Below are 26,264 nucleotides of genomic sequence, written 5' to 3'. Positions count from 1 at the left end.
AAATAGATTTTAATTTTATGTTATTACTATTATGATGTAGAAGCTCGTTAAATAAGTTTTGTGGGGAAATACTACACTATACCTATTAGTAGTATTAGTTCAATATCTGTAAATGTTAGATAATACGTTTAATTCACTACAATACTGTAGAACTAAATAATAGTTAAGTGTGTAAGTCCATTAAAAGTATGTAATTACCTAGTTTGGTCTATGAAGTCTTAAATCATACATTAATCTTTTCAAATTCAAAGATTTAAGCCAATATTTTTATAGCGAAAGAAGGCTAAGTGGCTAAGCAGGCCGCTCGGCGCCGCCTGGCCAATTTCTCGAGATTTCAGGAGAAAAGGAACGGAATAATAAACGACTTTATTCAATAAATCCTTTGACATAGATAACGGAGTGCAAATTATACAAAAGAGTAGTGGGTAGTTGCCATTTTCTGGTGTTTTTTTTGCAATGAATGTTAGACATCACTTACACTTGTGTATGAAGTTAGGTTAGTCTTGTTACGTCTAAACATTATGCACTGTTAAAAAAAACTGATCTTCTCTCCTAGGCCTCCGTGTAGCTATCCGTCGGCCTCTCTGCAGGAAGATTCCAGCAGATCCCACATTTAAAGCAAAATGAAAGTTTCGCACGCCACCGCGCTGTGACATCAATTGAAGATAAAGACGTACCTTCTCTCCTAGGCCTCCGTGTGGCCCTCCGCCGGCCTCTCTGTAAGTAGATCCCGGCGAACACCAGCACGTTTAAAGCCAGCAGGAAACAGCCAGCACCCACGGTTACACCGAGCGCCACTGTGTAGCTGTTGACAAATACATAAACTAATATTGCGACTATCTGACACGTTTGCAGTACCTAGTAGGTAGTATAGTAGTACATATATGTAGTTATCACTTTATTGTACACAACACAGATTTACATAAAATTTACAGAAATAGAGGTATAATACAATAAAGGCAGTATACGTGTGTCAAACCAAGCCGCTGATAGCGGATGACAATTGCAGCTGCAATATCACAATATTGAATACCACACCCTTAGACCATACATACTTAAAATACAAACCCTACATCTTATAAAACGCTAAAAGATTTATTTTATTTTATTTTGATACCTAATTAGAAAACCCTTGAACGTATTACCAGATATAATCCCATGCTTAGGCCAATATTAAGCTGCTTAGGCCAAATTGTGTTTGCTTTTAATGAACCTAAATAGATAATTAAGTAGGTATTCAATTATAGAGGTACATTTTAAAGAACATTCTTAGTAAGTTTTTATGTTCTTTGAGTTTAATTTTTTCATTAGGATTTCAGTTAAAATATTATAATCTCATACTTTTCTATATAAACTCTACCCTTTCAACTCTAGGTACTGTTTGAAACTACAAAAGATGTTGGGGAGAAAAAAAAACCGGCCAAGTGCGAGTCGGACTCGCGCACGGAGGGTTCCGCACCATCAACAAAAAATAGAGCAAAACAAGTAAAAAAAAACAAGCAAAAAAACGGTCACCCATCCAAGTACTGACCCCGCCCGACGTTGCTTAACTTCGGTCAAAAATCACGTTTGTTGTATGGGAGCCCCACTTAAATCTTTATTTTATTCTGTTTTTAGTATTTGTTGTTATAGCGGCAACAAAAATACATCATTTGTGAAAATTTCAACTGTCTAGCTATCACGGTTCGTGAGATACAGCCTGGTGACAGACGGACGGACGGACGGACGGACAGCGGAGTCGTAGTAATAGGGTCCCGTTTTTACCCTTTGGGTACGGAACCCCAAAAAGAGTAAAATGCCCATTATCGTTATAAGTTTACTACGAGATACGAGAATAGAAGAATATCATTATTTCATAGTAAATAATTATATTACGAGTTACGACTTGCAAACCAAAACTTGTGTGCAAAACTATTGAAAATAAAAGAACCATAAAAATATGAACGGGAATCGAAATAGCCATTAACTCCTCGTTTTCAAAGTAATAGTAAAACTAAAATCGGCCCTCGCCATTAAAACTTATTAACGATCCTATAAAGCACAGAACTAACAACAACCTTTTAAAACTACAAAATTTTACGTTTGTTTAACAATTCATACCAAATACAACTTTAAAACAATGAGTTAAAGTTTAATTTCAAAACTCATTTGCGTTTCACTTAAGTCCTTTCCATTAAAGGGCTTGCAAATCGCTGACAAAATTACTCCAAATCCTGACATAAAGTGAATGCATTACGGTAGAAAATCAAATGCACATCAAATCACTTGATACATTTTAAATACCTTGAGAAACAATGGGACGAATTCCGCAATTACAAATTAATGACACAATAATTTCAGTAGGCTTACCATTGTACGCTTTCCAGTTCCTGTTTTACTCGATTGCCTGTTAAAACTCGGTTTTCAACAGGAAGTCAGCACTCTAAACCGTGACGTTAATGGCGAATATTTAAGTAATTGCCAGAAATTTAAAGTTAAATCAGTTTTAGTTGGATTTGACGACGGTCATTTACTGAATACCTATTGAAATAAAATTGTGAGCTCGCGAACCCTCAAAGTCAAGGTCAAAGTCAAAATATACTTTAAATTCTTGTAGGTCTAGCAACAAGCACATAAGAATCGTAACTAATTATTGTATATATGTTATCTTATGTTAATTTTCAGAGACATTAAATTTATTGATGTTATTATTCCATAATCGATAAAAAGGATCGTTAAATATGAAAAACATGGCTTATTAGACGTCTATTAAAAAATCCAAAAAATGAATATTAGCTAAAAATTTCACATAATTTTCGAACCTGCTCACCAAATTTTACGAGAATCGGTTGAGAAATACGGCCAGTTGTAGGGAGAAAATTTGAAATGGAGATGCTATGGTCATTAAATGTTTATACCTACAAATACCTGTATTTCCGTGAAATTCAAAAAAATTGCTTCCTATTATTTTCAAGGTGTAAATAACCTACACGTGGGGTAAGCGACCTTTTGCTAATTAACTTCCCTAATAAACAGCTAATAAACAAAGAGTACCTAATTATAATCTGCTTATCTCTCTAAGTACATAATCGGATGTGACCCTTACGTAACCTGGTTACGTTGTGTGTAGCCGCTAATGTGGCCGGACCTTTGTTCGTAATCGTATAGGTACCTAATGCGCCATTTCCCTTATTATTCCGTAACTGCTATTATTCTTAATACGTTTAGGGTTCTGTTAACGGATAACGGAACCCTGCAGATGTAGTGCATAATAGCTGTAGTGAGCTGGCAGCTTTCTCTCACAGCGCATAAGTATTGCCATTCAGCAAGGGAATGCTGCCAGCATCTTTGACACAATGCCGCGGGGGCCTTATTTAGATGTTATTTAATTTAGATTAGTTTAGTTTTTAATTTTATTATAAGTATTTAGTTTATTGTTAACTTTAGTTTAAAATTTTAGATTGTAATTTTATCTGTTGTTGAATAAAGTTGTATTTCAGTGCATAATTGTTTTCCATTGTTATCTCCGAAACGTTCGTATTTGTCATGCTACTTCAGACGACCTCAGTACTTTTTGTACCGAGACTGACTGAAATAGCAAGACATGCGCGCAGTACATACCGTTGATTGCTGCCGGTACAATTTCTATAGAGTCACATTTGAACTGTAGTGAGACTTCTTTAATTAGGCATAGGCAGTTCGTTGCCTCGTTGCCTCTGACATAATTATGAAGCAACAACTGAGAAATGGCTAATTTAAATAGGAAAGATTTCGCGAAACTACGCAGGTAGGGCGTAGGGGGCGCGACTCCCACAATTAGTCGCAATCTAAGGGTCTACCGTACAGGAGAAAGTCTAAATTTTTGTATGTAACCTCTTTATCACTCTTGCATATCCGAGCGATAAAGAGGCAGATAGCTGAGTTTCGATTTCGCGTTTCCCGGTAGGCCCATTGTAAACAAATCGTCTTGATATATCAATGTCATATTTTTTGACTGTGAAAACTTGTCAAAAAACAGTTTATAAGTTACTCTATGGTTTACGAAAGGCGCTAGTGCTGCACTCTAACGGCAAAATATTGGAGTAATACTCCCTACTTAATAAGCACCCAAACAAGATGCCTTACACCTAGCTGCCTATCGTGACCCCTTATTATATAAAAAAGTGGCTAATTAGAATATTTGCACCCTAACTAGCCAGATGTGACCTCTATGGGATCAGAATTGACCCCTAGTAACCAGATTACTCCAATACCGCTAATGTACGGAACCTTTGTCCGCAATCGTCTGTAATGCCCCATTCCTTTCCCCATCTGCGGGGCTCTGATAGTGGTAATGGATGGGCGGGGGGCGTAGTCAAATAATTACAGTAGGGCAAACTGCTCGGACTTTTGAAAGGTCAATAAATACAGTCTCTCACGGTAACTTTAGTACCTATTCAGGCGATGAAATTGAATTTATTTTCAACTGAAACAGAGTTGCATTTGTTTTAATTTCGAAACAAAAAAATATCTACTCTATTTCCTTATTTGTTAGTTAAAATTTCACTATAGCAAAGTTTTGATATTGTATTTTGTATGCTTGGCTCTTAAGAGGTAAAAGCTAGGGACAATCTGAAAAAAATCCAAGTAGACCCAGAGCTAAACTCAATAAGCCCGTGTCATGGGTATTTGGCGATATAAATAAACCATAGATTTATAAACAAAGGTACTCAAAAATATAGACAACAGCAGCGGTATCATGGTCACGTTTTTGTCATATAATGCTTCACTTTCGCACTTACGTACCTACGACACTTGTTAGAGCGTGACAGGTATGGTGACAAATGATAGACATCCGTCCATCTTAGGCGGCCAGGTCTTTTAATTGTAGTGCGTAGGTAAGTCAATTTACTTTCTTCATTTCACTATGGCAGCTTCCGAATGAATTAACCGGAGTTTGCAGTAACGGAATTAACGGATGAATAATGAGTGTTATTTCTCCAACAACGTTGTTTTGATGCTTTTTATCTCTCATCTGCGTGAGAAATGAGTCTGAACGTAGGGTTTTAAATTTGTCGCTCAAGGGAGATATGACGCGGTTTATATTGTACATTATGGTTATGTAAATCATGCTTTTGAATATTCAAAAAGCTTACAAATTTGTGATACACAGAGGCAGAAATCATCCGAAATTAGACAGAAAATAACGCATATACGCACGGGTACTACCTTATACAGGTAAACTGTGAAATGAATTGTCGCCCGCGGTATTTCTGGACCGATACGACAGTCCAGAGAAGAGACTCTTCTCAGGCGTCTGAGTTTTAAATACACTTTGTTTTCACATCAAATGTTATAATTCTACTAATAAATACTCATTTAAATATAAAAGGGGTCACTTTATATGGAAATCTTCGTAGAAAGGGGACCATCTTCATTGCCCTATGTTGTGCAATAATGTATTAAATAAATAAATCCTGTATGTCTAAATAAATAAAATAAAAATCGTTTATTGCAGATCAATGATCCATATAATGTTAGTAACAATTTTGACTTAATAAATAAGTTAGTAGGAACAGAAAATATACAAGAAGGAGAAACACGACAAATTGGCCCGCAATTGGTCGCGGCCTCATTCTATATGGCCCTGCCGATGGCCATATGTATGATGTATGTAGGGCAGTCAAGACTCTCCGACAATCCTTTAAGGAGGCCGTTGCTGCTGCCACGCACTCGCCTGAGTAGTGATCCCCCCACACCCAGTGATCCTGAGTAGTGGTCTAAAAGGTCAGCAATTATTTTTAATAGCTTATCTGTGCGTACCCTTAACTTGGCTCGCATTCGGCTTCTGCACTTTCGTCGGCCTCTTAATGAAAAACGTTGAAAGATCGTTTAAAAAGTCCCCCTTTGGTTTGGTACTAACCTATAATAATGCGTGTCCATTGTCGTTAAGGAATCTTCTTTTGGCGTGGGTTGCGGTGAAGGTAGTGACAGCGCTGGCCTCGGTGAGGGTGAGGGCTCGCATTCGGCCTCAGGAGTCTCTTCGGCCTCCGTGCTGTCTTCGTCGTCTAGGGCTGCTGTTGTGTAGAGTTCGGGGAAGATTTCGCCTGCGGAAATAAGATGGTTTAAAGTAGACATTGACATCATAAATAACAATAACATCAGAATATTATAAATTGAAGTAGGTGAACTTATAGGGAATAAGCGAACTCTTTCAGTTAAGTAACATTTTTCACCAATATTCGCATTGTAGTATCAGTACAGGAATAGTTCGGGCTATAGAGTGAGAAAGATACATATTTTTATTGAAAATCTTCTTCATAAATGATCAGTTTTTCAACTGTATTTAGATAAAGCACATTAAATTCTTAATCATTGTATCATCTATCAAAAGATAAACTAAAATTCAACATTTTCATCCAGATTTTATAACTTTATCGAATAAAGCCCTATGAAAAAGTTATTAAACAAAAAATCGACGGTCCTTAATTTTTGGGAGCCAAAAAGGATGTTATTTTTCCTTTTCGTTTGAAGTTCAGCAGTTTTAGTTGAACAATCATCTTATTAAACTTAGATACGCGATTAAGCAGAGATGCGATTTATTTGAAATACTTCTATTTAAAATGCAAAATACCTATTTTGTATTTTGCATTTAAATGCCTTTTAGTAAAAAGCATTTTGTATTTTATTTGAAATACTTTTCGAGATGTATTTTGCATTTTGCATTCATTTCAAAATGCAAAATACTTTGTGATTAAGTTTAGCCAACATTACCAGTCAAACAAAATGAAATGAACGAATGACGCTTGTATTGCCGAATTTGACCGATAGAGGCGCCTACTGCTAGCCATGCCAGTCAGAGTGCGCGCCTTATTCGCTCCGTGCCTCCGTGCAAAGCACCCGTAGGGGAAGCCGAAACGATCGCAGCGCTTGATGTGGCCAATAATGACAAGATTGGTATCAGTGTTTCTGTCAATTCCCATACTTCTCAGTTATTTTAGCGTTATAATCATACTTACGATAAAAATTGGTCACGATAGCTATTGTGTGGTAAACTGCAATAATACTGGACGAAACCGTAATAGTAAATTTTATATATTTTCAACGCCGAGCTAGATATTAGCTTTTTATACCATGTAGTACTATTCCAGGCTTAACAACGTAATGGCTAAACATTTTATCTAGTCTATGTCAACAGTTTTTCTTGTATGTTAATAAAATAGCTAATACAGTGTACCAACATTAAGTGATTGTAATATTAGTTATTTAAAGCCCGTCAAAAGCACACTTTTGGCACGTAGGGTTATCTGTCGTCTGTCACAAGTGCCTTAAGCGGGAGAACATAAATTTTTAACATAAAATGTGTTAATTAAAACCTGTGAAAAAGGTCAAAGTTTTTATAATTGCAAGCATCGTACGTATCCCCAGGAAAAGGATCACTAAGTGAGTCATCAAAACATAGTGAAACATGCGTTTATTCATTGAATTTGTAACGAAACAACAACGAAGGATATTGACCGAATAATATAAAATACACAGATAATTCTTACTGTTTTCACTAAAGCAAAAACCAAGTGTATTTAACATTAAATACGAATAGATTCCGCACATTGTTAAGTACATTATAGTAAATATTTTTAAGGAATAATCTTTATTTTGTTGCGCTCGCTATTTGACAGCGCCGACCACGTTGCGAACGCTAGGCGGCGCTGCCATCGTGCACGGTCTCAATAGTCGTTTAGACTTGCGGCTCGCGGCTCGGCTCGTGGCTCGCCTCGACGCACTCGCGTTCGGCTTGTCATTCGGTTATAAACCTTATGCCGTGCCGTTAGTGTTTAAATTATATTAGCTCGACGAGCTTGCGAGCCACGAGACGAGCCGCGAGCCCACCGCTTACACTCGCGTTTCGTGGCGCGGCTCGCGGCTCGTCTCGTGGATCGCGCGAGAGTCTAAACCGGCTATTATGTCTGACTAGTGTCAATGTCAAACGAAAACGACGAACATGATCTATGGCTATGAAACGCAACGCCGCTGACGCCGACGATTCGATTTCACTGATTTATTGTTTGCTGGTGCTGGTGAAGTGGTTACTGATTTGATTTGATTACCTACTTTTATGATATTGAAGTGTTGTTGTTATCCCTACAATACTGGAACGGCTATGTACTGTACTACAACAAGATAATTTAGATAATGTAAACATTTACATGATTTACATTATTGATACGCGTACCTACTGATAAATATGACCAAAATGTCATGCATAAGGTGCCATGTTATTAGACGTTTTTGTTTGGCTCGGCATTGTGTCTCTATTTCTCATGATAAATAAGTACCTAAAATAAATAAAAATATCTGAGATTTGGTCAAAAGGTATTTTATTTTGAAAAAGTATTTTGAAAATACCTATTTTGTATTTAGCATTTGAAATACAAAACGCAAAACTATTTGGTATTTTGCATTTGAAATAGTAAATCTGAAAAGTATTTTGCATTTTGTATTTAAATGCTTTTTTAAAACCATTTTGTACATCTCTGCGATTAAGTCCCGTTGTATAATTTAATAATGTGTAAAAATCGTGAAAGTTTAAATCAGTGTTAAACAATCATCTTGTTCTCATTTTATAAAATTTTCCTGTTAAAATCTAGATTTAATGTTTTCCAAGTACCTATATACAGTATATGAAATCGAATCATTATAAATTATATGTATTTAAGCTTCTTTCATTCTCTCAATAACAAGACTTGTAAACTATTATTAAAATTAAGTATAAACTAAATAAATTATATTATTATTTCATTATAATTAAAAGAAACCCAAAAAAATGTCTAACACGCTCTATCTTCCCTACCTGTCTATCTACCTATTTATATGTAGTATAACCGCTGACAGACAGACAGACGGACGGAAGAACAGGGAAAGCTTAGCAAATAGATTCCGATTGTCACCTTTCGGGTACGAAATCCTATAAAGGTAACGTTCGGATGTCAACTGTCAGCTTGACGTCAACTTGATAAAATGAGTGACAATCACCGCCGCGGGTACCTAATGATTCTCCGAGAAACTTTTAGCAGATTATCGATTCGCCGACAACGATTCGCCGAACATCGTTTCGCAGAGTCATTTATTTGTAAATGTAACTTTTGGTCGACCAACGTTACGTATACTCTTGGTTCACATACAGTTCAGTTCGCTTCTGTGTAAATTAGCAGAACTATTATTGGACGATTTCCATTTCGCAGAGTAATCGTTTCGTTTAAGCAATGTTTAGTCGAATAACGTTTCACATTTTAAGGATGATATAAAACAGGAAGGAGGATAAAAATGGGAACAAAAGGATGATATAAAATATTGTCATTTTTGCGTTAAGTATATGTTTATAAAATACCTGAGTTACAAAGCAGTTAGCGAATATGTAGTGTCAGACTCGTGGTAAGGCTACAATTGCACTACATCAAATTGGTGGATTTGGAAGGAAATGCTTGAGTTACTTTAGAACAGTGTTTTTCAAAGTGTGGGCACTTGTCCAAGGGGGTCGCGAATTCAGCTTTGAGAGAAACTTATGAAAAGTAATTTCATTTTTTAAACTTAAAAATATCCAATCCTTTTAAATTTAAATTTAAAGTTTAAAGGTCGTTAATGTACATATTAATAAAACAAATCATTATTAGAGTTTAGAAAATACCGAAATCATAATACACATGCCTTTAAAAATTGAGGAGTTCCGTCAATTCCTCATGGATTCCAACATCAGATCAGAACCAAAATTATTATGGTATTACCTCGAAGGTAACTTCTTTCAAACAAAAAAAAATTACTCAAATCGGAACGGAACTAGATAATTAAATGTATCTAAAACCATGTTTATCAGACTCAAACTAAAAGTTGTTGTAAAGGTTAGTCATGTCCTATTATACCTAGTCATAAATAAGAGAGAAGTTCAGCTAGTCAATATTAATGCCAAATGAACATTCGACCTATTGTGTTTCGACCAATGGTTTCTCGGGTAATTATGACAGTTACTAAATGATTATTCTACGACTAGTAAATATGCGTATCATCAATGTTCTGCTTATTGACTACACTCGCAAACGACTATTATGCGTAATGAGATTCGGCCAATCGTTACTCTGCCAAACAACCCGTCGGAGAATCGTTGTCGGCGAAACAAAAATCGGCGTAATTTTTCTCGGAATATCAATAGGGCACCCACCGCCGCATTTACCGTCGCGATTGTGTCATTCATTCCTTCACTCATTATATAAAGAATAAGTTTTTGGCAAAAGTGTATGCAAAATTTCAGCTCAATCGGAAACCGGGAAGTGGATCAAATTTAACTTACAAGATTTGATTACAGACCGACAGACAACGGGACAGGTGAAAGTAAATAAAAGCTTGTAAAATTGATAGACACAAATACGGCAACAACGACAACGCAACAGTAATGCAGCTGCAGTTCACATCCGAATATCACCCTAAAATGACGAATCGCTGCCACCGTAATGCTACAGACGTATGAATTAATTCTGTGGAAGTCTGGCAACAATGCGCGCGCACAATAACGCCTTGCTATTGTGCAGGGACATACCTACTTTAGCGGCTAAATGACTGGACGTACGGACAGACAGACAGAAAAACATACGGATAGAAAAACAAACAAAATGACTATGGAACCCTAAAAAGGGGCAAGTCGGTTAAAAAAGGGGCAAATCGCTTTCGTAACGAGGTCGAGACGTATGAATTAATTCCGCGGAAGTCTGGCAAAACCCGCGCGCACAATGACGCCCTGCTTTTGTGCAGTGGCACACTTTAGCGGCGAAATTGCTGGACGTCAACAAAGAAGTTACGTTAGATAGATAAGCTGCGGTGGGGTTATGTCGTTAATGAGGTGAAGTTCGAAAGGCGGATGTTGAATGGGCTAACTGGGAGCCTGGTTGAGTGAAATACCTCTTAAAGTGAGACAAATTTGCTCGTCCCTTGAAGTCTCACTTATCCAGGTTTCACTGTATTTGATAAGCAATATTATAAACATGCAAAAATTTTATTTGCCTCTTGAATGTCCTTATTTATACTAGAACGAATTCCTTGCAATGAAATTTCATTAATTAAAGAATGGAACAGAAAGGCATTTTTTTATTTGGTTCGATTTGTAGGTATTATGGTATAGGAGGCAAATTATGTATTCCCGCTACGTGTGTTTGTGTGTTAACTAATACTCATCGAGACAATTCTTAAAAACTCAATCACAATAAGATTGCGTTGTTTCATCACAGAGTTAATGTGGCCACCTCCTGTCTCCATCATCATCAGCTCGATGGTAACATAATGTTGCATTATCAACCAACTTACATAAAATCTTTAAAATAAAGCTGTTTATAATTATATTAATGCATTTTTGGCAGCGATGCAGTGGGGGTGGGATTTTGTATCTAAATCAATCATTTTCATAAAGCTTATTCAATTTCATCCAACTTAACAAACTATCCGTTGTATGCTAGAAGTCATAACATGTGACTTTTGCAATCACATTCTCTAAATTAAATTCTCCACTCACCACAAAACCCACAAGTTGTTCGGAGCTGTCAACTTTTTGTTCTAACTGACAGGCCGATATCGTCCGGCGGACTGTTAATCAGTGGGCCCCTTTAACCCCAAAGCACCTTGCAGCCACCTAGATAGGTATCGGAACTTTCGGTAAATATCGTAGAACAAAAGCTTGCTTTGTGCGCCGTTACGGCGCGTCCACATTGTCCACAATGGCGCGCTTTGTTGGCGTTCGTTCTTCGCGCGCTCATTACGGCGCCATTTGAAAACGGACGGAGATAATTAATATCATTCACCCTTACCATAAGACCACGGCCTGCACTAGTGAATGATTCTGAATGACGTTAAGGTACCGTTCAGATTCATACAACAATACTGTTAACAATAGCGTAAGCGCCAATCGCTATTAAGTACCATTACCCGTTACGTACATGATATTTTGAAATAAGAGCGTATTAAATCAGACGTATTAGTATTTTAATGAAAGGTTAACTGGTTTAGTTATCTGTCACTAAATAACTAAATATTATTATATTAAAAACGCACCGGAACCGTTACGTCACCGTTAACGCACGCTCCTGATAACGCTGCTCGGTACGTAGTGAAATATGTCGAGCGTTTTCGACTTAACATACGTGAGTGAGTGACCCGTTTAGTATCGTTTATATTATATTATCTAATCAGAATACGCCTGTTAGATTGTTTGGGGGCGGCCTTTGGCGGCGTTTCTGACTGGTGCCAGCGAGATGTACTGTAAGTTTACGCAGTCACTAGCCAAAACAGTCGTGATATCATGGTACAGGGCCCTTTGCCCGCATTGAGGGTTACGTGATTGTGATAACAGGCTAGAGATGTTTGGAAGTTTGAAAAGTCACAAAGTTTTGTCTCAGACTGAGCTCACAGTCATTTAGATTACGGAATTGAGAGTCACAGCTTTGTTAAGCTTTGTGAATTCATAAAGCTTAAAATGATAATGAAGTTTCATTCATAGATACCTTTGGAGCCTACATTTCTGCTTTTGAAACATCTGCAAAAACTGACACAAACATATTTTTCGCGTGTGTCAAAATTGTGGATATTGATATAACCAATATTCTTAAGTTTCAGAAGCAAAATACACTAAATGAAAACACCAAATCTGTGTTCCGGCAACGGACAATACCTACGGATATTTGCGACACCCTTTTGGAATACTGGTCCAATACCATTTTTTTATATTTTATTAGCCTACTTTGGTGTCCCACTGCTGGGCTAAGGCCTCTTTTCGTTTCCTCCACTCGAATCTGTCATCGGCATTTTCTCAAGATTTGGGGTGGAATACGTCCAAGTCGTCCCGCCATCTCCTTTTCGGTCTTTCAAATAAAAAAGAAAATCCTATTTCGAATAAAAAAAAAGTGCAAGGTGTTGGTGAGTTTTCGTCAAGCGATGGGAATATCCCTCGGAACCCTCGAGTATCACTTTATTCTTGCCCCAACATTAGTATCACTTACAGAGGGACATGCGGATCAGAGGTTTGGCAGCTGTTGATACAACTGTGCAATGTGAGATGGGTTCATTTTGTTTATCCGTTTATCACATAAGGTACCATTCGGATTCAGGACAGAATTACTACTGCATTAATGCTGCGCAACGTTACTGCCAACTGCATTGCTGCCGCAAATGATCGTTGCTCCTGTGAACTCCGCTATGTGATCTGTCAAACTTCAAGAAAAGAAAACGTTATGTATCGTTTTTCAAAAATTGAGCACATGTCGGAATTTACGAGCGCTTTGCTTTGCGCTTGCTTTTTATCGATATAGATAAGTAAGAAACCGGGCTACGGCTACGGTAACAACCGTACGAATAAGCTTGTTGTGAGGGGGGAGTGAAAAGTGTGTGAATGAAATCCAAAAATTTAATGAATGTAAAAGTTTGTTTAGATTTAAGTATATTCGAGCGTTATGAAAAAGTGAATAGAAGAACTCGAAGATGTAAATGTGTACTTTATTGCCTGAAAACAAGGTAAGTACACAATGGGATTTTCTAAAACATTTGTAACACACGGTTTACATGCCGGTGGCCGCCATTTGTATCCCAACGTCGAAAAATCGCAGTTTGTAACTCGCACAACATTGACACTGTATTGGACTGTCTCTGGCGAATTGAATTTATTATACCTACCCGCTGATTCTGACATACACTAAGAGCTAGACTTACAAAATAAATATTGTTGACGAAGGTTCGTAAATGATGAAGACGACACCAAATTATAGTTTAAACAGTGTATATTGATCTGAGCGATTAAATTACAAAAATGGTAAATCTAGAATATCGCGAGTACTGTTAGCGGTGTGCGCGCGCGCTCTGGCCGAGAGCCCTGGAGGAATGCGGGCCGGCGCGCCGATGAGACGGCAGCCAGCGGCGGCGGCGCGGGGCGCGGGCGCGGGAGGCGGGGCCCCGGTCTGCGAGTCCTCTAGTGGGGCGCGCTAACAAGCTGGCCCCCTTGGACCATCCTGGTCCAATGTCAGTGGGAGCGGGCAGAGCCTGTTGTAGGCCCTCCTCAGCGTCCCTGTGGTGGTGGTGACGTCAGCGACGCGGCTGACTCCGTCGTCGCCCGGGTAGACTGCGGCGACTCGCCCGAGCAGCCATCTGCTGGGGGGCAAGCGGTCGTCTTTGACGAGAACCATCTCGCCGAGCTTCAGCTGGCCTCCATTCCTGCGCCATTTGTTTCCGACCTGCAGTTCTGAAATGAATTCCTTATAATAACGATTCCAAAAATGCGCTTTTAGCGCATCTATTCTCTGATATCTCGCGAGGGTATGTATCGGCGAGTCTTGCACCAAGGGAGCAGGTATCATAGTGAGCGTTCGTCCTATCAAAAAATGCGCAGGGGTAAGAGGGGTAAGATCGGATGGATCCGATGAAATTGGGGTTAAAGGCCTAGAATTAAGTAAAGCTTCAACTTGAACCAAAAATGTTACCATCTCTTCGTAATCTAAGTGAGCCATGGAGGTAACTCGTTTTAAATGATATTTTACTCGCTTAACTGCGCCTTCTGCCAAACCATTAAAATGTGGGCTATAAGCAGGACAAAATTTGAATTCTATTTCCTTTGTAGCTGAATATGACGTTATTTCGTCAGAGTTATTTTTAAGAAACTTGGCTAATTCGTTACAAGCCCCTACGAAACAAGTACCATTATCTGACAAAATGGTGGCTGGTTTGCCTCTGCGGGCTATGAATCTATTTAACGCGGCAATAAAGCCCATGGCTGTCAAATCAGTGACGAGCTCCAAGTGTACCGCCCTCACTGCCAAACAAACAAAAACAACTATGTATGCTTTCTTAGTTTGACAACCACGACCCTTTCTGCTCGCTATCAGGATTGGCCCAGTAGTCACAGGATGTGTTAGCAAATACGTATTCGGACTGTACCCTTTGCAGTGGCAGGTTGCCCATAATTGGTTGATGAGTTTTACCCGAATATCTTAAACATGTAATGCAGCTTCGTGACGTTTGCCTGCAAAGGTTACGGCCGTTAATTATCCAATACCTGTGGCGTAATGTTGCTAGCATCAGCTGTGGTCCAGTGTGCATTAACATTCGATGGTAGTGATGTACTAATATTTTAGTGATGTGATGTGATGCATGTAATAAAATAGGGTGTTTTGTGTTATAATCGTAGTATGAATTTGCAAGTCTGCCACCTACTCGCAAAATTCCAAAGGTATCTACAAATGGATTAAATTTCAACAGGGTATCCTTGTGAGAAAGTGGGCGTTTGTTTAGCAAACGCAAGAGTTGCTCATTGAATTTGTCTGTCTGCACTTGTTTACACAACATTTGTAATGACAAATTAAGCTCTGACAGTTTTAATGGACCTGTGTTCTTGTTAGTTCTATTTTTACAGTTATGAACGAATCTATTCATGTATGCTATAATTCGTTGCAATTTACAAAAGTTTGAATATTTAGAGGTGAAATTATCCTCGCATTGTTCAGTTGAAACATGACATTGTATTTTGACTTCAGGCAAATTCTCTAAAGGCAAATTTTGAGGTTGAGTAGGCCATTGTATTTCACCTTTATGGAGGAAAGGCGGTCCTTCCCACCACAAAGGTGAATCTTTGAGATTTAATGCGCTCTGACCTCTACTACCTATGTCGGCAGGGTTCAAGGTTGTGGGTACATAATGCCAATCTGTGGGGTCAGAGTTGTTAGTGATTTCTGTGATCCTATTGTGGACAAATTGTTTTAATTGTTGTTTGCATGTTTTTATCCAGCAAAGAACTATAGTTGAATCAGACCAAAAATGCTGTGAATCAATAGTCAAGCGCAGTGAATTTTTGACCTTTTTTGCTAAGTGGGTCGATAAAAGGGCCCCTAGTAATTCTAATCGAGGGGTACTTAATTTTTGTTTCAGTGGGGCAATTTTGCTTTTAGCTATTGCTAAGTGAACATTAACCTGTCCTGCATTGGAAATTGAGCGTAGATATATGCATGATGCATAAGCTTTATTACTGGCATCGCTGAAAGCATGTAGCTCGACCTTGACGTGAAAGTCACATAGTATTCTGCGCGGTATACGAATTTGAACTATGTCTGGTATTTGTTTAGCAAAATTGTTCCACTGTGCCTCAATGTCGTCAGGTAATTGACCTTCCCAAGAAATGTTTTTAGCCCACAGTGACTGTAAAATTAATTTAGCTGGCAGCAAACACGGGTTTATAAGTCCTAAAGGATCAAAAATAGTGGCAATGGCGGATAGAATGCTGCGTTTGTTAGTGGGTTTGGGTTTAAAATTTTCAGTTACAGAGAACAGCAGCTCATCAGATTTACATGACCAAAGTAAACCTAAGGTTTTCGAATGATCTTCTCTGTCCAATTTGAATAGTTCATCGCTACTGTTGTCTGCAACCAAGTTGTTTAGTAATGATGGTGTGTTTGAACGCCATTTTCTTAAGTGAAAATGGGCGCTTTCTAGCGTTTTGATGACGCCTCTACATGTTTCTAGCAAAGTGGTTTCGTCATCGTTTCCAGATATGTAATCATCTACGTAGAAATCGTGTAAGATTGTTTCACTTACATTTTTGTCTGCGCATTCTTGGCCCAACTGTACAAGACATCTGGTGGCAAGATATGGGGCACTGGACGTCCCATAAGTGACAGTGTTTAAATTATATTGTTTGATTGGTTGTGAGGTGTCTGAGCGCCACAGAATTTGCTGCAGACTTCTTTGACTTTCAGTGACATAGATTTGTCTGTACATTTTTTGGACATCTGAAGTTACTACGAATTTGTGCTGTCGGAATCGAATTAATATGCTTAGCAAATCATCTTGTACAGTCGGCCCAACGTATTGTATGTCGTTAAATGAATTCCCTGAGCTAGAAACTGCAGAGCCGTCAAAAACTGTACGTAAGCGAGAAGTTAGACTAGACTCCCGCAAAATTGCATGATGTGGCAAGAAATATGAAATTTCGTTTGTATGTATGTCAGTGTTTTCTGACATGTGACCTAGTCTTAGGTATTCGTCAATGAATTCTATGTATTTTTGTTTGAATTCTGGATTTCGCTTGAATTTACGCTCTAGTGCTTGAAATCGAAGTAATGCTTGTGTTTTAGAATCGCCCAAAGTTTCAGGAGATTCTTTTAATGGTATTGTGACAACAAACTTACCATCTGGGTGGCGAGTTATTGTTTGTGTAAACATGCGTTCGCATTCACTCTCACCTTTAGTGTGGATTTGTTGAGTGGATGGAACTGATTCTAGTTCAAAGAACTTGTCTAGTTTTGCATCAAGCTCAATGTTGTTTATTAGATTGCAATGGACTGTATAGGGTTGCTTTTGTTTAGAATTGGGTGAATATATAGCACCTGCAACAAGCCATCCGAGTGTTGTTTCAACTAAGATGGGTTTTTTCTTGCCCAGGGATATGTGATTGAATGTAAGACACTCCCAAAATTGTTCTGCATTCAGCAACATTTGCACCTCGGATGGCTCGTGAAAGTTCGGGTCCGCTAGGTGGATGTGAGGGGGAATAGTGAACGAGTCACAATCTAGTTTGTTGAATGGAATCATGTCAGTGATCTCTTGGACAACAAGGCAATTGATTTCAGCGGTGTAATCTTGTATACGTGAAGTTATAGTTACATCACAATGTTCGGTGATGTGTGACCGTTTCTTTTCCAACCCTGTGACGGATATGCTTGTAGAATAGGTAGGTAATTTTAGTTTTGCTTGAAGATCTTTAGTAATGAAACTAGATATACTTCCGTTGTCCAAGAGAACTCTAACTTGGTGTGGTTGGCCATCACAGTCATTGACGTCGACGACAGCTGTAGCTAATGGTACACGATGGCCACCAAAGGTGGAGCACAAAGTGGCACTGCTTGGTTGTGGTGTCTGTGTATGCTCCTTTAGAGTTGTTGATGCTACACAATCATTAGAAGGTTTGGATGTGGAAGGTTTAGGGTCTACCTTTGCTTGATTGTTCATGTGTAACATGGTATTGTGTCTTTGTGTGCAAAGCCGGCATGAGCTCAACCTGCAACTTTGCTCGTCATGTCCTGATCGCAAACAGTTTGTACAAAGGTTTAATTGATTCACCTTATTAATGCGGGATTCAACTGGCATTGTTTTAAATTTAATACATTGATAAATTGAGTGATTATTTTTGCAAACAGGACACTTATATTTATACTGAGTTTGATTTTGAGCATGATTTACAAGAAATGATTTAGGACGATTGTGAGTGATGTCACTGTGTCTACGTGGTTTATTTAGTGTTTGTGCTTCCTCCATGGTTTCCAGCAAATCTGCGCGGTTTCTTAAGAAAGTGGTAAAGTCTGTTAATGTTGGTAGATTTTTAATGTCATTGCGCTCGGTCTCCCAATCACGCAACGTGGCTGAATCGAGTTTGCTGGTTACCATGTGGATTATGAGGAGGTCCCAGTGCTCCGTGGGTAAATTAAGAGTCTTCAAAGCCCTGAGATTTTTATTGACTGAATCTACAGTGTTACGTAAGGCCTTTGAAGATTCCTGAAGCACGGGGTTTATGTTGAATAATGCATTTAAGTGATTGTTTACCAATATTCTATCATTGGTATAGCGTTCACAAAGCAGATCCCACGCAACTTTATAGTTATCAGATGAGAATTCTAGTGATTTAATTACGAGTGAGGCACCGTCTTTTAATGAACTTCGCAAATAATGAAATTTGTGGATAATTGGAATCGATTGATTATCGTGTATGAGAGATTTGTAGGTATCGTGGTATTCTAACCAGTCCTGATAGCGCCCAGAAAAGGTAGGTAAATGAATCGTAGGTAATTTAATGTTTGGCCCACCTGTGAGTGCAGTAACGACATTGGAACCCGTTACCAGATTGTCCTCCGGCGCCGCAGAGGCAGCACCAGCCGCGGCGTGCTTGCTGAGCAGCTCCTGTGCGGCAGCCAAGGCGCCGAAGTAGCTTGTCTCGAAATTTTCCCGTTCTGTGTGCTCGTCACCTGGAATTTCCGTTAAATTTTCGATGTCAGTTTGAACTGAATCAAAATCATTGTACATATCTTGGATTTTGTTGAATCTAGTATTTAGCTCATGATTTTGTAAATTATTTAGCGTCTGGCAAGACAAAAGAGGCTCTAAATATGATTTAAATATGGTAAGCTTTGATTTGAAAGAAGCACGTGTTTTTTTGAGATTTTTTAAATCCATGATGGCAGTGCGTGAAGTAACAAAAAATGCAAATTTTTAGAAGAAAAAAAAATAGCCTTGTAATAGAAAGTGAAATTTTAGTTTATAGGAATGGCGATAGAATTCAAATTTCCAGCTGCAATTAGAAAATGTAATTAGCACGTGTTTAAATAATAAAAGAATTGAAATAACCAAGCTTGTGAAACGATACGTAAATTTTAAAAATGCAACTAGCGTGCGTGCGAGATGGATGGCGTGGCAGAGGCAAACAAGCGCGAGCGATGACGGAAGCAGATGTACACGTGCACGTGCACGCTGTAGCTCCGACCCCGGCACGGCTCGGTTACGTGTAGGTACGAATACGAACACGTGCAGATTTCTGAAATATTCCAAGTAAATATTAAAAAATTGCAATGATGGCACACAGTTGGAACAAATGGTCGAAATACAGTTAATTAGGCCTTGAAATGTGGTTACTGATTTTAGGCTAATTTTACGAAAATGTAATAAAAAAATATCCAAAATATGAACGGGAATGTTAACCTTGATAGGAAAGCTTGTAAATAAAAAAAGAATATTAAAAAAATATTGCGATTTGACTAAGATGTAAACGGATTTAGAATTGGTGACGTGAAACAGGAATGTGATTTTAGTATCTAGAAATGGGAATTAAATTGAAAATTAAAGAAATACCAAGTAAAGGTGGTCAAACTATATCTGCGCAATAAGAAATAAAATTGGAACGACTCACGAATAAATACTGCAAACCCTTTTCCTGGTATGTGGAACCGTTCTGGTTTGTGGAACCCTTTTCTGGTTTATTGTTTCTTTGTTCTCGGGCAGGACGATGACTTCACAAATTTCGCTTTGTTGTAGTAGTTGTAGTTTAGTGTGGCTTGCGGTGATTCACTCCGATGTTATAATATGTAAGATGGCGATCGTAATTCTCGGCCGGGCGCGCTATCTTCTTGCTTGCTTTTTGACCTCGTCGAAACGGCGTCTTTATGGTTGCTTTACGTCGAATCCGGTTCGAAACTTGTTGACGAAGGTTCGTAAATGATGAAGACGACACCAAATTATAGTTTAAACAGTGTATATTGATCTGAGCGATTAAATTACAAAAATGGTAAATCTAGAATATCGCGAGTACTGTTAGCGGTGTGCGCGCGCGCTCTGGCCGAGAGCCCTGGAGGAATGCGGGCCGGCGCGCCGATGAGACGGCAGCCAGCGGCGGCGGCGCGGGGCGCGGGCGCGGGAGGCGGGGCCCCGGTCTGCGAGTCCTCTAGTGGGGCGCGCTAACAAATATAATAAGACATTCTGAATTCTGACACAAATTGATTAAGCCTTACAGTAAATTCAATAAGGCTCGTGTGGTTTAGGCAACGATATATTTAAATATATAAATATTTATGAGTATTTAAATAGATAGAAACAAGTTAATGATAATGACTCAAGTATAAAATTAATATCCGTGCTCATCACAAAATTAAATTATTTTACCGGGATTTGAACCCAAGAACATCGGTCAAGGCTAGGTCATATTTTTACATAATAATAACTTTATTACCGTCGTCGTTATTAATATACTATTTATTTTGCAATGTTCTCGTGTCGATTGGCTTGTAAAATTATGCTGTGTACACATATTTCTCATTAAATAAATAATAGATACGATTTTACGACACTAGCTCTTCGTCTAAAACGCGACCCTTTCTGAATTGTGCTCGATTTACCGACTGAATATATGCAAATCGAGGAATGCCCCATTTCCTGCTGTAACTGAATATCGCGAGTGAGATTTGAATTTCGTTTTCAGGTAATGAATAGTGAGTTTTCATGAGAGAATTATAATAATAGTAGTATGTGGGTACATTCAGCATTAATACAGGGTGGCCCAAGAATACGTTGACAAAAATTATAAGAATATTTTTCTTACTTACAAGAGTTACAAGTTTGTACAAAATGTCACTAAAAATTTAAAACTATCAGTATAATCATTTAACTAGAACAAAACGTTTTATCTTCAAAATAGCCTTAAGCAAACGCAAACATCTGTAAAAACTATCAACAATATGCCGCAATAACTAATTAAATATCGCAATTTTGTTTCCGCTTGGAAAGCTGAATAAGGATTTATAAAACTACGTACCTAATAGCTATTTAAGCACCGTATTTTTCTCATGAAAAAGAGATTTCCTAATGTCTTTCTATTCGGAAACCTTGACCTTGACCGTCCGATAAGTAAACAATTTGACAAAACTTTTTTTTATTTATGGCCCTTTTTAGGGTTCCGTACCCAAAGGGTAAAAACGGGACCCTATTACTAAGACTCCGCTGTCCGTCCGTCCGTCCGTCCGTCTGTCCGTCTGTCCGTCCGTCCGTCCGTCCGTCCGTCCGTCCGTCCGTCCGTCCGTCCGTCTGTCACCAGGCTGTATCTCACGAACCGTGATTGCTAGACAGTTGAAATTTTCACAGATGATGTATTTCTGTTGCCGCTATAACAACAAATACTAAAAACAGAATAAAATAAAGATTTAAGTGGGGCTCCCATACAACAAACGTGATTTTTGACCGAAGTTAAGCGACGTCGGGCGGGGTCAGTACTTGGATGGGTGACCGTTTTGTTGCTTGTTTTGCTCCATTTTTTGTTGATGGTACGGAACCCTCCGTGCGCGAGTCCGACTCGCACTTGGCCGGTTTTTTTACGCCTATCACGTTTGCCTTTGCTCAAGAGGCTGGTTCTGTTTTAAAAAAAAATTATGAGGTTTATCGTATTTTGATTTGACCTTGAGTCGTCGTCTGATATTTGTAGGAACTTGAGTCTTTTGTGTCTATATTTGAAGAAGACATGTTTTTATGAGACTGCCCTAAAAAATCCGAGTCTTTTAAAGTCCGAGTCGAGTAGGTGCTTTATGAATTATTTTTTGAGCACAACTCAAAAGTACAAAAGTTTTCGTCTAACAAAACAATTTCATAGGTTGAATCTAAATACTTATAGCAGTAATGAAAATAAGCATTTTTGTATGATGTAGGTACCCAACCCATGCATTATAGGTTTTTATTTAAAAAAAACATGAGTACTCTGAAAAAAACCCAAGTCTAAAAAGACTCCATTCTCTCTCAAACAAGTTGAAAAGAACTCTAGTTTTGATTTATTATTATAGGAGTCTTAAAAACAGTCTTTGAAAATCTTAACACAGGTACATTAAAGGACTCTTAACCAACACTAGCATGAGATGTTTGATGAAACGACTAGGTAAAGCTTAGGTCGTGTCAAAATATGATTTTAAATCTTAATACAGAATCGGCGGCGTCCAAGTTCTGATATCAGAGAAATCTGGACTACAGCTATGCATTCAGTATTAGATGAGTTTCTTTACGACCTTTTTAGGGCCGATTTTCCAAAAAATCCGCTCTTATCAAATGGTTGTGTCGTAAACCTTTTACGGCCGATAAAACTTTAGGTTCCAGATTCGGTTTGAGGATTGTCGAGTCAGACACACGTGGCGACATAAATTATATCGCCGTCGGCAAACGGTTTTAAAGTTTTATGTCGAACTATCCTTTACTGACGAATTCGTTCAGGTAGAAGTCGTTAATCTGCTTTTACTATTCTTTGTCAAGATTCACTTACATTTTATTTAACCTATATGAAATATAATTATTCAAATAATAAAGCAATATTTATTTTCATAGTCGAAATCGCAGTTTTCTCATTCTCCATACTTCAAGAAGGCTTTAAGTTGATCATGACATCATGATCAACAACCGTATTTTTTTGTTGTATAAGTAATCAAAATAATACTACTAAGTTGTACAAATAATACGCCTTTGATAAAGTTTTCCAGCAAAAACACGCTTGAAAAAAAGAAAAACGAAAACAAAACTCTTTGTAGGTAGGTAACATTTGTCCGAAATGCTAGTTATAGTTACCTTTGGTGGTAACCCACATACCCGAAAGTTAATTTAATTAAAACTTACATTCTTATCACATTTGTGTTCCAGCTAATGGCAAAAACACTAAAATGTCGCGCTCGCTGAAATGTATGAGATTACTCCTACATTTTAATTTTACTTCGCTCGGCTGAGACCACAAAGGCTGCATATATTTGGGAGATGGCCGAGGTGGGTGATGTCGCAAACGCTTAGCGGATTAACTGCTCAGGGGCCACGTAATATTCGTTTATATAGAAAATGCTAATTAATGCGTAAATAATTTATGGAAATTATCATGTGACTTATAGTTCATATTTCTGCCTAACAATACATTATTTATTTTTCATTTGGCGTTTGTCGAGGAACAATAAAATTTTCATCTTGACGAGGCCCTTGACAGTAAGTAATTCAAGTATAAATAAGTAAAAGATTACTTAAGTGACTCATGTTTAAAACCTAAGTTTGCTGCAGCTGATTCAAATTCTTTGTGTTCACGTTTATGTATCTGAATGGAGTTCTTATCAACTTAAAAATATGTACTTAAGTAGGTACACCCAGTGACAAGAGTGGCAATTTTGAAAAATAATTAATTTTCGTAATAAGGCTAATATTTTAAGGTACACGAAATATACAACTTAATACAACAACGTTTCCTTTTATTCAGTACGGTACCCTCTTTTTGGAAGTCAATCGTAGTGCATTATAAAATAATTCAATGACTTTGTTTAAGAAATTATAATTTGCCATTCTCGTTGAGCTCTATTATTGTAATAGTTAAGTAAGCAGTTTGTGTTCAGTTGTTTACTTATTATTAATTACTAATTACTATTTCCTATTCTCATGTTAAAGTGTTTATCTTTGATATTATAGATTCGTCTGCAGATGGTAAGCAATTGGAATATACCGCTCGGCTTGAGGGACCGTTCAACCCCGCCTGGATTTCATTTGACTAATAGTTGGTTGTGCCGCCACTGAAGGAAGGAAATACCGTAGTGGCAGTGAAAAGAATTTAAGTAGAGTGGAGGACTGATGTAGGTTTACAGTTGAGTACTCCTTGGGGATTTAACAATAGTTATTTTTATGTGTTGTTTAATTTTTGTGCTTATAGGAGCAGACTTTGCTGCCGGGTAACACATTTTTTTCACTTCACCGTATTGCAAACGAAACCCAAATTAGGTAATACTTATCATTAAAAATCATTACTACCATAAAAATCAACTGTTTTGCGACACATTTGCATACCTACTGATTTCAAGGCAAAATACAAGTTTGCATAATATATCTACTTATTTCTAATAATTTATTAAGGTTTGTCCTTTTCAAACGGGTGCGGTGGATAATTTGGTATTTGATATTTATTCAGGGATAACTTTACAGCATTATGTATTCCCAAATAGGTTTACCTATTTACAAGCACTTTAAGCCTTTAGACAAAGGCACAAATAACGTCGAAATACCAATAATTTCCATTTTAAATAAACATTTTCACACAATAAAGAAGCTCTCTGGTTTTTTATCACCGTCCTTTTGACCGCTGAACCGTTTCGATCACAGTCAATATTTTCATTTAATTCCGAGCGACTTGTTTGGTTAAAAAGGCTTTTCACCTCTGAATACCTACTTTGAAAATAATTTAAAATAAATTATTGATCATCGACCAAGTAAATATTATTAATAATATATATCGTGAAATGAAAATGTGTAATTCGGCTACGTAAATAGTTAACATTATTTATTTACTTGATGATGATATAAAAATCTGAAAAAAGGATTAAAAAAAACGTAACTATTATTTACTGCTGAGTAATCAGTACAAGAAGTAAGATGATTATTTAGGTATTAACTAAGTGGAAACAGATTATAGGCGAAGCAAATTTTTGCATATTGTTCAATAACACTTTATCAACTCTTTGTATATTTCAAAGCTACTAAACATTAAAGACATCTTACAGTCAGCTCAAGAAAGCTTGTGTTGTGGTATGTTGTGATTATTAAAACAAAAGAAATAGATTGAATGGTAATCAATGATATTATATTATAACCTATCTAGGTTATACTCATACTTGAGGAGCACCAAAAATACTTCCATATTTATTTCTGTGCTTACGAAGGAAGCTGTTATTTTTGATGTATTTTCTCATTCCATCCATCTTTGTCACACTCGTTGTTAAACATAAGGTCGTCTCTTTCTCTTTCGGTGTGCGGGAGCTCGTTAGCACGTGCACATTTCTCGCTTGTCCAGCCGCGACTAAAGGCAACTTGTCCAATTTGTGACAAGGTAAGCGCTTCAATTTTGGAACGCCTATAACCTATCTTGAGTTATAAATCATTGATGCTAATGATGAATTCCACTTACGAGTACTACTGCTTTAAGTAACTGAAAATTCTTAAAAAACACATGTTTTACCAATATCGGTAAGTAATTACCACCACCCATGGACACCTGCAACCGGAGGGCAGAGGAAAAGGAGGGGAGACGAGTTTTCTATTTGGCTTTGAAAATAGCAAAAGTTCGCAAAATGTTGACTTTACAACTCGTTTAAATCATCATAATCGTAAACGTTGCTTTATTTACGAATTTCATTCCCAACAAAACTCCAACAAAATTGTTAATAACCAGGGGTCGGACAAAAAGAGCCGATGACGTAAAAATGACGTAATCCTGCACACAGGATGATGTTTGAGTTTGTATTTAAACTTCCGTGTGACATGTAGTAACAAAGTAGAGTATTAATGAAGTAACAAAATAATCGTAAATAAATCCATGGAATTAATAATACAGGTGGTAGGGTGATGTAGTGAATAAAATAAATTTCTTCGTTGGTATATCTTGATTACAGCAAGGGCAGTGTACGTGTTTGTCACGTACCTCCAAAAATGGAAAATTGCCACAATATTCGAGTACAGATGACATTTTAGAGCGTTTTCTTATACATTAGTAAATATACATTTTAGCTAAATATAATCGTGAAGATACAATAGCTAAACAATAACGAAGTCAATTTATTGTTCATCTGATTGACAATGTGTCAATCAAAAACGTACTTACTCATTTCAAGTGGCGATATCGTTTAATAAAGAGGTTGATAAATGATAAGTGATAATTGTTTATGAAAATCAAAAATACTATTTGAAATCATCCTATAAGTGGT

At 37.6% G+C, this 26,264-nt stretch overlaps 2 protein-coding genes across 4 annotated transcripts in view; both read right to left on the bottom strand.

The window, feature by feature from the left end:
- Nucleotides 1-26,264, bottom strand: part of LOC134648320 (neuroligin-1-like) — a 265,829-nt gene that overhangs the window by 20,030 nt on the left and 219,535 nt on the right. For all 3 annotated transcript variants that reach the window (XM_063502820.1, XM_063502821.1, XM_063502822.1), the window contains 2 exons: nucleotides 5,882-6,065; nucleotides 678-805 (listed from right to left, as the gene is read on the bottom strand). In XM_063502820.1, coding sequence (XP_063358890.1) covers nucleotides 678-805; nucleotides 5,882-6,065 — 312 coding nt within the window. The remainder of the gene's footprint in view (nucleotides 1-677; nucleotides 806-5,881; nucleotides 6,066-26,264) is intronic.
- Nucleotides 13,920-19,265, bottom strand: LOC134648364 (uncharacterized). The gene is made up of 2 exons (XM_063502885.1): nucleotides 18,858-19,265; nucleotides 13,920-14,353 (listed from the first exon to the last, which is right to left on the bottom strand). The coding sequence occupies exons 1-2, from the start codon at nucleotides 19,195-19,197 to the stop codon at nucleotides 13,968-13,970; spliced, it is 726 nt and encodes a 241-aa protein (XP_063358955.1). The 5' UTR covers nucleotides 19,198-19,265; the 3' UTR covers nucleotides 13,920-13,967.

Source organism: Cydia amplana, chromosome 5 (assembly GCF_948474715.1).
Source record: "Cydia amplana chromosome 5, ilCydAmpl1.1, whole genome shotgun sequence".
NCBI classification, from domain to species: domain Eukaryota; kingdom Metazoa; phylum Arthropoda; class Insecta; order Lepidoptera; family Tortricidae; genus Cydia; species Cydia amplana.
This window is presented reverse-complemented; position numbering and strand designations above follow the sequence as displayed.